The sequence below is a fragment of the Populus alba genome, chromosome 1 (assembly GCF_005239225.2).
Source record: "Populus alba chromosome 1, ASM523922v2, whole genome shotgun sequence".
NCBI classification, from domain to species: Eukaryota; Viridiplantae; Streptophyta; class Magnoliopsida; order Malpighiales; family Salicaceae; genus Populus; species Populus alba.
This window is the reverse complement of record NC_133284.1, coordinates 1,994,317-2,008,368: the sequence shown is the minus strand read 5'-3', so window position 1 is coordinate 2,008,368 and position 14,052 is coordinate 1,994,317. Positions and strand designations below refer to the sequence as shown.

Here is a 14,052-nt window from a genome sequence, read left to right as displayed (position 1 = left end):
CTGGTAGAATAAATTTAGGGAATTATTATCATCTTCGACTTTATTTAAAATATAGGAATTGACATCACTTAGATTCAATGGAAAGCAGTTTGTGTTGTAGTTTTTGAACCTTGATTCCTGGTCGAACAAGTGTAAGATTCTTTTATCCAAGCAGTTAATCTGGAATAATATATATATATATATATATTTTTTTTAAAAATAAAATAAATATTATTTTAAATTTTATAAAAATTAAATTGAGTTCTTACTTAGATTAATTAGATCATAAATTAACCTATTAAATTAATAAGGTTAAATTTAAAATCAAAATTTATTTTTTAACTAAAAAAGAAACAAATTAGTTTAATTTTATATTAATCAATTTAATATATAGTTTATTATTATTATTATTACCACCACCTTAACTATCAGCAATCCATTATCAAGATTGTATAAATTGAATAAACTACATTAAAGATCAATTCATGCTTCCATACCTATATTTGTTATTAAAATCAAACATGCAAATAAAATAATGATGGACTAAGAAATTGAAAGGACAATAAATCTTTTCTCCACCGCTAAACCAATCCCTAGGGACTCTTCGTGCTCTCCAATAATTGCAAGAATGTGCATGAAGCACTCTTGCACCTTTCCGGTGTAAAAAAAAACAAAGAAAGAAAAAAAAAGTGGACCTTACTGCCGAGGAATTTTTCTATCCATTCAAAAGCAATCACATGGAAATTATCGAGTGGCCTACGTGGGCAGGTCGGTAAATTTCTTCAAATCGTGGATTAGGTTTTTCTCCAACACAAAACTATGATAATATATTTTTTTCGTAAATTTTTTAATGCTGATATGAATAATTTATTCTTCACCAAACGAACTTAGTTGATACAATTTGTTGATGGGTTATCTCGATATTATTTGTTGATTCAAGCCAAGTTTAAGATTTTAAATATTTTAGATAAGGTAAACTCGGATTATTAGATAAATTTATTTATAATCAAGTTAATTTATTTTTTTTAAAATAAAAAAATCAGTTTAAATTGTATCTCAAAAAACCCAAATCTGAAAATCCAATAAAAACCAGAACAACAAAAAAAAACCCGGGAACTGAAAATTTTTACAACTATAATTTAAAATAATAATAATAATAATAATCAGAAACCTTTTAACGGATAAATTTTTACACTACAAACGAATAAAAAATGAATAAATAAAAGAAAACAAAATTCTTCTGTCTCTCAACAGTTGTCAAAGAGATACTGCAGATTCCTGCTTTCCAGTCGAGCATGTTTTTAGTCCTAACCAACCCTCCATAGAAACCGACATCTTATCCGTGATTCTTATCTGTCATCTTGTACTCTAAATATCTCTCTCTGTACATGTATTTTTTTTTTTTGATGTACACGGAACTGAATTCTTGCCTTTCACGAGATGATATGAGAGCAGGAGGAGGGGAGGAGTGGTAATAACTTTTAGTCCCTTTTAGCATGAGTCTTGTGAACTCTTTCTTGCCTTCTTTGGCTCTCTCTGTGTGTATATATAGGGACTTCACGTGCCTTATTTTTTATTGAACCATTCAAGGCTTTTTGGCTTTTGATCCTTTCTTGGTTTGGTTTTTTTTCTGGTGGTTTGCCCTTTACAATTCTGGGTTCATTAGTATAGGATGAGTACTACTTGAATTTGATGGTTTTGAGCTTTGTTTAAGCTGAATTTTAGTAAAGTTTGAGGTTTTGGTTTTTGGGTTCTTATTAAAGTTCATGTTTTGATTCTTTCTAGTTGAATTTGAACTCAAAAGACTTGTTCTTTTGGTGTTCTGCTCATTGCTTAAACAGTGATTTGTACATATAGGAAAAGAAATGAAGGGTTTGATTGTTTTGGTTGTGTTGTCCATGCTATGTCGTTTTGGTACGAGCAAGGAGTGTACAAACACTCCTACTCAGTTATCGTCGCATACATTTCGATATGCACTGCTATCATCAGAGAATGAAACTTGGAAAGAAGAAATGTATGCACACTACCATTTGACACCAACTGATGATTCAGCTTGGGCTAATTTGTTGCCAAGAAAGATACTTAGAGAAGAAGATGAGTATAGTTGGGCAATGATGTATAGGAATTTGAAAAGTCCTCTTAAATCCTCTGGGAATTTCCTCAAGGAAGTCTCATTGCATAATGTGAGATTGGATCCAAGTTCAATTCATTGGCAGGCTCAACAAACAAATTTAGAGTACTTGTTGATGTTGGATGTGGATAGCTTGGTGTGGAGCTTTAGGAAAACTGCAGGTTTGTCTACACCAGGCACAGCTTATGGTGGTTGGGAGGCCCCGAATATCGAGCTTCGGGGTCATTTTGTAGGTTAGTTTCTGTGGTTTTTGCTGATGATCATGAATTTAGTGTAAATTATGTTGTTATCCCGTTTATCGTTTTCACAAAAATCTGAACATTCCAAATAAGGGCCCTTGAGACACTTTTGTGAAGTACAAATAATCGATATCACAGTTCTTGTTCTGAAAAGATCACCTTTTTCAATGATTCTTCTTGCCTCCCTTCTCTGTAGTTTGGCTAAAAGTAATATTTATCTAAATTTTGACTTGTTATGGTACAAGGAGTCAAGAATACACACACACACACACACACACTGTTCATGGGTTTTCTTCCTTAGTTTCTTGGTAAACACCCTCTGCAAATTATTGCCACTGAAAAGCTTGTGATGGTTTAATAAGAACCATTTAAAGATGAGTTTATGATAATCCCTATGAATGTTTTTCTTCTTGATTGCAGAACTAAGGATATGCTTTTATCGCATTATGATAATTTTTGTGTAAAATTGGATTCCTTTATAATTTCATTTTATTTTCCTTTCTTGTGGTGTTTTGAAAATAGTAGTCCATATATATAGTTTATGACAAACAAATTTGATTTTGCTTGTTGAAGGGCACTACTTGAGTGCATCAGCACAGATGTGGGCGAGCACTCACAATGATATTCTCGAAAAGCAAATGTCTGCGGTAGTATCTGCTCTATCTTCCTGTCAGGAGAAAATGGGCAGCGGATACCTTTCTGCTTTCCCATCTGAGTTATTTGATCGGTTTGAAGCTATAAAGCCTGTCTGGGCTCCTTATTACACTATTCATAAGGTAGGTTATACTTCAAACTGGATCGTGGTAGTGTTCGTTTAGAAGTTACATGGCTAACCATTTGTGCTTTGTTGTCTTTGACAGATCCTGGCAGGTCTTTTGGACCAATATACATTTGCAGATAATGCTCAAGCTTTAAAAATGGTGAAGTGGATGGTTGATTACTTTTATAATCGAGTACGTAATGTTATAACCAATTACAGTGTGGAAAGACATTATCAATCACTGAATGAGGAAACTGGTGGCATGAATGATGTCCTTTACAGGTTATTCAGCATTACTGTAAGTAAATTAATCTATGTAGTTCCCCTAGCCTCTTCCTTATTCTTCACTTTGTGAGTCCTATGGATTGTATCTTGAACTTGCTTCTTACAGCTGTAATATTATAAATGATTTGGAGCTTCTGTTTTAGCATGCTATTTCTGAAAATATCTTTTCATTGCATTCATCATATATTCTGGTTTATTATGGCAGCTGGAATGGATATGTTTTTTGAAAATTAACTCTGTTTTGTGGAAGATAGGCCTCTGGGTATCTTTAACTTGAGCCTTTGATGTTGCTTTGCTGCAGGGAGATCCAAAACATTTGGTGTTGGCTCACCTGTTTGACAAGCCTTGCTTCCTTGGTTTGCTTGCAGTACAGGTAATTTATAGACTACCTACTGCAGCTTATCAGCTTTTGGCCGGTGTTTGTCTTCTGATTTTGCCTGGTTTTCCCCTCTTTTTGCTGATAAGAATCATTCCCCTTTGAGAAAACAAACTTCTGATTTTGTAATTTTTTTAAACGAAATGATATCATCTTTGTCATAACCATTCCATTTAAGCAAGACTGATATAAGATGAACTTTTGAAATTTTTATATTGCAAATAGAATGAACTTGGAATACAGTTTAATTTATCAAGTCCACAATTGGTGATGAAATTTTAGGATGCCTGGGTGTCGGTACGCGGGTAGAATGGTTCCTTATCTAGGACTGAAGGAGAAGATGTTGGAGGGAGGTCAGAATTTTGTTGGAAGAGAGTAATAAAGGGATAAGATTAATCTATACTTGATTGATTGATATTCTCACAGAAGCTTCTTTTCTTCCCTGTAGGCTGAAGACATATCAGGTTTCCACGCCAATACACACATCCCTATCGTTATTGGTGCACAGATGAGATATGAAATCACTGGAGATCCACTTTATAAGGTTAATTGCTTTATATTAATCATATACTGTCTGAACAGCATTTTCGATGAAGTTTTGTATCATTTTGATTGAGCCATAGCTGTTCATGTTAGATTAGTCATGCATGAATGATCTCTGATCTTAAAACTGCCTAAAATAGATTTGTGTCTTCCAGGATATAGGGACATTCTTCATGGATATAGTCACCTCTTCTCACAGCTATGCAACTGGAGGAACTTCTGTTAGCGAGTTCTGGTACTGATTGTCATTTGTAGTTAAATTCTGGCAGTGATTTTCGAAGTAAAATTTCTATGCATTCATATGGATGATTCCAAGTTCATAGAAATGGTTGCTAAGTTCCTTTCCCGTCATTTACCTGATTATCTGGTTGCTCGTACTGTCCACACTGTTCTCATACCCTGTGTTATTTTGACACCTTTGCCTGATGTATGAGTAGGTCAGATCCAAAGCGACTGGCTAGCACATTACAGACTGAAAATGAGGAATCATGCACAACTTACAATATGCTGAAGGTATGTCTCCATTCTTATCTCTTTCTTACTGATATAGAATTTTGTGTATGTGTACCTTGATGTATAGAATTTATTTTGATGTTTTTGAAACTTATTTTGATAGTAACTTGGTTAGGGCTGTACTTCGCATCCATTCGACACTTGCCTTGTAGTTTTTTTTTTTATTTTTAATTTTCATATTACATAAATTTTCCTGCTAAAACACTCTACACATTTACTGGAACCTTTAGGTCTCCCGCCACCTGTTCAGATGGACCAAAGAAATGGCTTATGCAGATTATTATGAGCGTGCTCTGACAAATGGTGTGCTAGGCATCCAAAGAGGAACAGAGCCTGGAGTGATGATTTACATGCTTCCACAACATCCTGGAAGTTCCAAAGGCAAAAGCTATCATGGATGGGGGACATTGTATGATACTTTTTGGTGCTGCTATGGAACAGGTGTGGAATCTGTTACCCGCCTTATCCTTTCTTACCTGCTGATACATTCACCATTTTTAATCATTTTTTACTGCTACTAAACCGCATTTTTTTACTCCACACAATGCATTTTGATTTTTTTCATATGATTTTTAATCCAATGCGGATTATTCCTTCCTTTGTTGCATCTGAAGTTTTCAAATATTTTTAAACTGATGCAGTTTATTCCGCTCGAAGCATGTAGGATTCTTTTCAAATGATTTTTAATCCAATGCAGATTAATCCTCTATTCATTGTGTTTGAAGTTTCCAAATGTTTTTAAACCAATGCGATTAATGTCAGTTGATGTATGTGGATTTCTTTTCAAATGATTTTTAATCCGATGCAGATCATTCCACCATTCCTCTGCTTCTGTGCTCACAATTTGATATTATTTTTTGTTTCTGACACTAAAGGAATTGAATCATTTTCAAAGCTGGGAGATTCCATATATTTTGAAGAGGAAGGAGAAGCCCCAGGTCTTTACATTATTCAGTATATATCAAGCTCTCTTGATTGGAAATCTGGACAGATCATGATCAATCAGAAAGTTGATCCTGTTGTTTCTTCGGATCCTTATCTTCGGGTGACTTTCACCTTTTCTCCAAACGAGGTATTTGCTACAATTGATCTATCACAGAAGCATACAGAAGTTAGTGTTGCTCTTTAAAGGAGGTCCTTGCTATCTATAAAAAAATTCAACCTGGATCCTCCTTGATTAGGAAAAGGAGAGAAAAACACTGCTAAATCTCCTGTAAACTTATTATTATGTTCTTTACGCAAGAGCTCATAGAATCAAAAGTTTAATAAGGGCTGAGAAAAGGGTAACTGATGATCATAATGGATCTGATTTATGCAGGGGTCAAGCCAAGCATCTACCTTGAATTTGAGGATACCAGTTTGGACACATTTAGATGGTGCTACCGCAACAATAAACTCTCAGAGTTTGGCTATACCGGCTCCAGGTGTGAAGTATGCTCATGAATCATGACTGTTTATTTCTCAATCTACATGTTTCTCATATTTGATTTAATTTGTTTCGTAAGAGCTAATGGGAGAGCTCGATTGGAACCACCTTTCAATTGGCATCTTCGGAGGAAATCCTGGTGTTGCCTTTAATATTCTGCTTCTAATGCAGGTAGTTTCTTATCAGTCAATAGAAAATGGAGCAGTGGTGACAAATTAAGCCTACAGCTTCCCATTAGTTTGAGAACAGAGGCCATACAAGGTATTTTCATTGGATTCTTGCTTGAAAAGTAAAATATTTTTATAATTTCTATAATGATGATGGTCATATAACTGACAAAGTCCTCTGACAACATTCAGATGACCGGCACCAGTATGCTTCTATTCAGGCAATACTCTATGGTCCTTACCTGCTTGCTGGTCATACCAGTGGTGACTGGAACCTCAAAGCCGGGTCTGCTGATTCTCTTTCAGACTCTATAACACCAATCCCTGCCTCTTACAATGAACAACTAGTATCTTTTTCCCAAGACTCTGGAAATTCAACTTTTGTGTTAACAAATTCAAACCAGTCAATTACAATGGAAGAGCACCCGAAACCTGGCACTGACGCTTGTCTTCAAGCCACATTTAGAATTGTCTTCAATGACTCTACGTCCTCCAAAGTCCTCGGAATTAATGATGTTATTGACAAATCAGTGATGCTTGAACCATTTGATCTTCCTGGAATGCTTTTAGTGCAGCAAGGAAAAGACAGCAGCCTTGCCGTCACAAATTCTGCTGCAGATGATGGTTCATCTATCTTCCGTGTGGTTTTGGGACTGGATGGAAAAGATGGAACTGTATCCCTGGAATCAGGAAGCCAGGAGGGTTGCTATATATACAGTGGTGTCAATTACAAGTCAGGCCAGAGCATGAAGCTTAGCTGCAAGTTAGGGTCATCAGATCCAGGATTTAATCAGGGAGCCAGCTTTGTAATGAACAAAGGACTAAGTGAATATCATCCAATCAGCTTTGTGGCAGAGGGGGACAAAAGGAATTTTCTTCTTGCACCATTACATAGTTTGAGGGATGAATTTTACACCATTTATTTTAACTTTCAAGCTTAAAATGTGTGGATAGAGCTATTGTTTCCATGATTGGAAAATAAAGCTCAGCTCATATTTATTAACAAAAGCTGGCAGTTGTTATCAGTGCTATGCTCTCTTTGATAAATTCAATGCAACGCAAGTTTGGCCAAGGAAGATGTTAAAACCTATTGCATAGATCTGCTCTTCTCAAGATTTTCATTTTAACATTTAGATCAAAATTTTGGATTTGGATGAAAATTCAGATGACAGGACTGAGTATGCTTTCAGTTCAGGCAATCCTTTATTCAGATGACAGGACTGAGTATGCTTTCAGTTCAGGCAATCCTTCATGGCCCTTGTCTCCTTGCTGGTCGTGCTACTAGTGACTGGGACATCAAAAATGTAGCAGCTGATTCTCTTTCAGAATGGATAACTCCAATATCTCCTGCTCACAATGATCATCTGGTTACTTTTACACAACGATCTAGACACTCCACTCTTTCTGGATCAATTCAAACACTGGGTCTGGCAACAATTCTCCTCTCCATTCAAGTGTTTTTGAAAAATTTTGATTTTTTTTAGTTTTGAAATTTTTTTTTTTGTATTTTTAAATAGTGTTGATGTCAATAATGAAATTTTAAAAAATAAAATTATTTTGATATATTTCTAAATAAAAATATTTAAAAATACAATTTTTTCCAATTACTCATTTTTGCTACCAAATCTTCCTCGAAACCTTCAACAAGTATGGATGTTATTGGCAAATCAGTGATGCTAGAACCGTTTGACCATCCTGTCATGCTTGTAGTTTATCAAGAAACGGACAGCAACCTTAATCTTCAAGTTGCAAAACACGACCACTCTGTTTTCTGCTTGGTTGCGGGATTGGATTCAAGAACTCTGTATCCTTGGAGGCTGAAAGACATAAAGGTTGCTTTGTGTATGGTGGGGTGAAGAAACATACAGGTGAAAGCTTGAAGCTCAAGTGCAATTTGGATAAAACAAATCAAATAGTAAGCCAGCTTTGAAATGAGAGAAGGAACGAGCAAATATCACCCAATGAGCTTTGTAGCGAAAGGGGCAAAGAAATTTCTTCTGGGACCATTACTGGACTACAGAAAGGAAACATGCACTGTTTATTTCAACAATGAAGCTAAATTAGTAAGGGTATGCAACTTTACAGGGAAGTAATGTTTTCTGATAGGACTTTCCAAGAAGCAGGAAATACAATTAGTTAGTTTCGGCTCAATCTTTCCTGTCCCCTCCGCGTGATTTTAGTTCTATCTTGACAAATTGCTTGCATAGCAAAAAACAAAACAATACATGGAAGAAACTAACATTGGTTTAAACAGAATTGTTTGAACATCAAGCATGGCCTCTATAGAACAATGGCATGCAAACCTGCTTAAGACAATTGAAAAAAAATGACTGCAGGCGTTTTATGAACAGAATTGTTTGAACAAGAAATAAATTGCACAAGAAAAAAAGATGTCACAATATTACGCAGATGTCAGAGTAATTCATCTCAACTTAGTTTTTGGGATTTTCAGTTTCAGAGAAAGTGGCATTCATAGATGACAATCCAACAGTATCAGGACTGCTGAGCTGCTCAAGCTGCTTCTTACCACGGCGAAGCAAATACTCAATGTAGATGAAATTCTTGCGATCTACTTGTTTGGAGTTGCGGCGGAACTCAGCTGAAACAAAGGATTCAATCTGCCGTCGATCTTCAGGGGACTTTGAACGAGCTGCTCGTAGGAAGCCCCGGTACATACTAAGCACTTGCTTCTGCATTCCAGAGAATCTTGTTCTTCCTCCTGTTGATGGTCCCATTGCACAATATCAATGCACTTCACTGATCAGATTTTGGTCTTCTAAAGCACTAATCAACAAGGAAAACAACATCAGTCGGTTATGTTCGTACTGGCATTTTATCAAACACCATATGGCCATTCGGAGAAGGAAGCAAAAATACTAACGTGGTGAAGAAAAAGAACTGCAGAAGCAATCTTAGACCAGATCAATTAACTGGGTCCTTGTCCTTTTTACCAAGGAGGTTGTAAAGCACCTGTGAACACGTATTGTAAGAAAATGATTGCCTCTCGTTTTGATCAAGAGTACAGAAAATTCTTAGAGAGAGGGATGATTTCTTCACGTAATTCAATCGAGAAAGAAGTGAAAACCCATCACCAGAATTAGATGAATCTGAAACAAATTCCAAACCATTGATAATGGAGCAAGATTGTAGGAATTGAAGAGCAGATTCAGCTAGGATGCGAGAGAGAATGGTGACTTTTTGGTTATAGATTCAGCTAGAGAGCCGGATAACAAGTTTTGGGCAAACCTTGAATGAGTCCCCTAACTATAACTTTATTCTCAATGTAGTCTACGAACTATTGGTGTTTTTTAAATGGATCCCCAATGCACCGTACATTTCTGAATGGGCTTTCTGTTTAAATTCACCCTTTATATATATATATATATATATATATATATATATGAAATACAAGAGTCACTAAACCTGTCCTGATACAAGATTTGGGTTATAAATTGGATGAACTTATCTCATAGATCTAAAAATATTTTATTTCAAAAGTCTTATTTAAAAACATTAAGTTTAATTTTTTTATTAAAATGATTGGGTTAAGGGTTTATCTGTTATATTTTAAAACACAATTAAAGCTAACTTCTAGATTGATAGATCATCAAGTTGACCCGTCAAATTGAGTTTAATAACAATGCAAAAGGTATCAAACTTTTTATATATAAAAAAAATAAATTATTTTTGTTTTAAAACATATGGATTCTAGAAGGAAAACATTGACAAACCTGGACAAGGGACTCGATTGAGGAGCTTCAAATGCTGTGGGGGGTTTAATTGAAACAGACAATAGTTTTGCACTGAATAGGTTTATTGCAATTTAATTCTATAAGAAACCAGACTGCAAACAAAATCTGCATCATGTAAATGCATATTACTCTCTTGGACTTGATAATCTTGAGTTTAATTAAAATTATTGAGACCCAATGTCAGTCCATCTAAGATTCGTTGAAGGCAAGAATCAGACTTACCAATAATTTGAGCCACGGGCCCAATGGACTCTATGCATTATTATACAAGAGGTCCAGGTTCTAATTTAATTGGATATAGATTTATTATACTGGAGTCACGTGAATTAATAGTCTAACAAAAATATACTTGGGGAAGATGAATGGGTCCAAGTCCAAGAAGGCTACTCTCTTTCCCTCTAGTTATGTGTGTCAAAAAACCATTTCAATTCAATAACTTAAGTTATTAGTTTATTAATTGAGATTCTAGATGATATTCCAAGATACGATTTATATTATTATTTAACACACCCCTTCAAATGAAAGCCCTTTAAGCTTGGAACTTGCACAGACTCATATTATCACGTGTTTAATTTTTATTAAATAAATGAAAATGATGAAATTCGAACCCGTGACCGCTTGGTTATCAAACCTCTGATACCATGTCAAATAATCATTAAATTAAGAGAGAGGATTGAAAATTATAAATGAGAGTCCTTATCCTTCTTATCGGATAAAAGATGCAACATATTAGAATGGACATAAAGAATTCTTGTTTGTTGGAGACAAGATCATATACCATTCTTAAACCCTCCTTCAAGCATGCCGAGTACTACATCATTTGAGTGTGTTTTATTACTAGTCGAGTAATTTGTTTTGAACGTAAGAATATAAATATTTAGATGTTGTTAATATTTTTTTAATATAAAAATAAATAAATTTAGGGGTTGATCCGATGGATTTGATGGTCTAAAAATAATTTGAATAATCAGTAAAAATATAATTTGATTATAAAAAATCAAGACAACATTTTTTAAAAAAATATATCAAAATGACAACATATTGGATTGATTCATATTTAACCTGTCAAATCTACAACCTTAGTTATGAGATCATGATAGCCCTGTAAAAAAAAAATCGAAACAAACTATGAAGTCAAGTTTCTAATCAACTCAATATTCAAGGATGAAACTAAAAAAAAAATCTAAAAAAAATTTTAAGCCAACGTGAACTTACTTGCCAAACTAAAAATCTAGGTTATGAAACCGTAATAACCTCGAAAGAAAATAAAAAATAAATTATGAAATCCAATTTGCAATCAATCCAATATTGAAGGATAAAATTTTAAAAATAAAACAATTTAAAAACAATGATCCACTTCAACATGGATTGACCCATCAAACTCAACAAATGAAAATAATAGGAAGCCTAATTTCCAATAAATAAAATATTAAAAGATAAAATTAAAAAAAAAATAAATCAACTAAATTAACTCGTCAAACTCGTGACTTAGGTCATAAAGCTCAGATAATCTTATAGAAAGTAAATCAAAATAAAATCATGAAGGTCAATCCTCAAAAAGCTATATATTAAAAGATAAAATTAAAATTAAATGAAAACAAATTAACCCACTAAACTCATAACTTGAGTTATCAAAGGCTGAGGTAGAGGGTGGCTAGTAGGGCCAAGGCCCATGCAAAATTTTCCCCTTTCTCCCCCCTTGAAAAATTATAAATTTTAGCTTTACAATTAGTAAATTTAGCTTTAGCCCCCTAATTTTGTTTTTAATTTAGCCCTTCATATCTAATGTCTTGGCTTCATCCTTGTGGATCATAGAAAATAAAACAAAATAAATTATAAAATTTAATTCGAACAAAGTAAATATTAAAAGATAAAATTAAAATTAATAAAAAATAAAAAAGCAAAGCATTTTTAAAATGATTAATGTTTTGCTTGTTAGGTGGTGTAGAGGAAACACATCATTTGTTTTTTAATATTTTGCTAAAAATGAATTCTATTCCATCGGAGAAATATCATATATCATTCTTAAACACTCCATCAAGCATAGCATAGTTTGTGTAAAGATAATATATATGTATATGTTTTGAAGCAAATCTAAGCATGTAAGTTGTAATTTGGAGAAGCTACATATGTTGTAATAATTCAGTTTCGTTTCCTTCCAAATATTTGTGTGATTGTTTGACATTATTTTGTGTGATATTTTCATTTCCTTTTTATGTTTGTGTTGGAATTTGTTTACGCATCCGTGTATTTAGTAAACCTTGGATGATCAGTGATGTATCCAAGGACATAACTTTCTTGAAAATCAGCTTCCATTCTTCATTTTAGATACAACAAGAATGTGGCGTTGCGGTAATTTTTTACTCTTTTAGGTATTTGGAAATCAAAAAATAGAGAAGACGAGAATTTTTTGTTTTTTTATCAGTGAAATGATAGAATGAAAGTCACTACCTAGTATTTTGGTCACTAAAAACCGTAATTGATTTTAAAATTTGGGTACGAAAACTGATTGCGTAAAGAAAATATATTAGCACTTCAAATACGCTCTATCTAAAATAAGCTGCATTGTTTAATTATCTCATATATGCTAAGGTGTTATTGTATTTCTAATTGTTGGTCCGTCTATATTTTAAGAAAAGTCCTTCTCATATATCCTTATTTTATCAGGTAAAACTTAACCGTTCTAATATTAACAAAAGAGTTTAATATTCATAATATGTCTTATGTATAAGGTTGTAACCCCGGATACTAAAAGAAAATAAATGATTTTTTTTTAAATCTTAAAATATTGGCTTAGTTCTTGTGACTTTAATAAACTGGTTGTTAAAGCCGAAATGCATGCTAACATATATTTTTAATTTTTTATTGTATGAATACAATATGATTGTTTTTTAGACATGGCAGCAAGCATGAAAACAAGATATATATATGAAAAATAAACCTTTTACAACATTTCAGAGATAACTCGAATATTTTAATATCATATTTGTATCCTTATGATATAAAAATATAAATCAATATTAATTAAAATGGTATAAATAATACGTGCCAAAAATCACAATTTTTGTTTAAAGAATTTATGGGATTTTTTTTTAAATATACAATATATAACATTATTGGGTTTGAGCCCAAAATGAAATTGGGTTGAGATTGACCCCAAACAAAAACCAACTTCTTTCTACAAGGCTGGACTCAACCCATCCACGTGAGCTGGGCTGATGGTTCAACCCCAAACAACCAATGGACTGATTAATTATTGTGCTTGTACAAGATAAAGGTGTCCATGTCCAAAAAGATAACTCTTCCATCTAGTTATGTGAATAATAAAAGAAGGAAAATATAAGAGTGAGTTAATGCATCTTGAGAATTACAAAGAAAAGGAAAGATGAGAGGTAATTCATCAAGTTAAGAGGATTGAAAATTATAAATGAGAGTATTTGAGAGTCCTTATCCTTCTTAATTTTATACTTCTTATCGAATAAAAAGATGCAACATATTAGAACAACAAAGTAATAAAAGATGGACATAGAGATTTCTTGTTTGTTGGAGAAAATATCATTTGCTCGTGCTTTATTATTAGTCGAATAATTTATTTTGAACATAAAGATATAAATGTTTAGAGGTTGCTAAAGGTTTTTTTTTTCTTTAGCAAAAAAAAAATTAAATATAAGGGATGACTCGATGAAATTGATGAATTCAAAAATAACCTACAAAATCATTGGCCTTTACACTTATAGGAATTATAACTTCTAACAATCATAATCTAATAAGGATTCTAACTAACTCTAATTAAACAAGAATTCTAATTAATTAGACTAACACAAATCCTTTTTAATCAAAGATTCATACATACACTAATATTTTATCCAACAATTCCTCTC

At 33.3% G+C, this 14,052-nt stretch overlaps 1 protein-coding gene across 1 annotated transcript; it reads left to right on the top strand.

Moving 5' to 3' along the window:
* The first annotated feature begins 1,234 nt into the window (after positions 1-1,234).
* Positions 1,235-7,491, top strand: LOC118061451 (uncharacterized). The gene is made up of 12 exons (XM_035074889.2): positions 1,235-2,343; positions 2,923-3,125; positions 3,210-3,407; positions 3,696-3,767; positions 4,219-4,314; positions 4,469-4,548; positions 4,751-4,826; positions 5,057-5,267; positions 5,702-5,898; positions 6,145-6,250; positions 6,424-6,513; positions 6,612-7,491. The coding sequence occupies exons 1-12, from the start codon at positions 1,845-1,847 to the stop codon at positions 7,358-7,360; spliced, it is 2,577 nt and encodes an 858-aa protein (XP_034930780.1). The 5' UTR covers positions 1,235-1,844; the 3' UTR covers positions 7,361-7,491.
* The last annotated feature ends 6,561 nt before the right edge of the window (positions 7,492-14,052 follow it).

Excerpts from the sequence above, each read along its gene's own strand:
- LOC118061451 (XM_035074889.2), top strand. The coding sequence starts at position 1,845 with ATGAAGGGTTTGATTGTTTTGGTTGTGTTGTCCATGCTATGTCGTTTT. Across the intron at positions 2,344-2,922 it reads GCTTCGGGGTCATTTTGTAG|GGCACTACTTGAGTGCATCA; the intron begins GTTAGTTTCTGT and ends TGCTTGTTGAAG. Across the intron at positions 4,827-5,056 it reads CAACTTACAATATGCTGAAG|GTCTCCCGCCACCTGTTCAG; the intron begins GTATGTCTCCAT and ends TGGAACCTTTAG.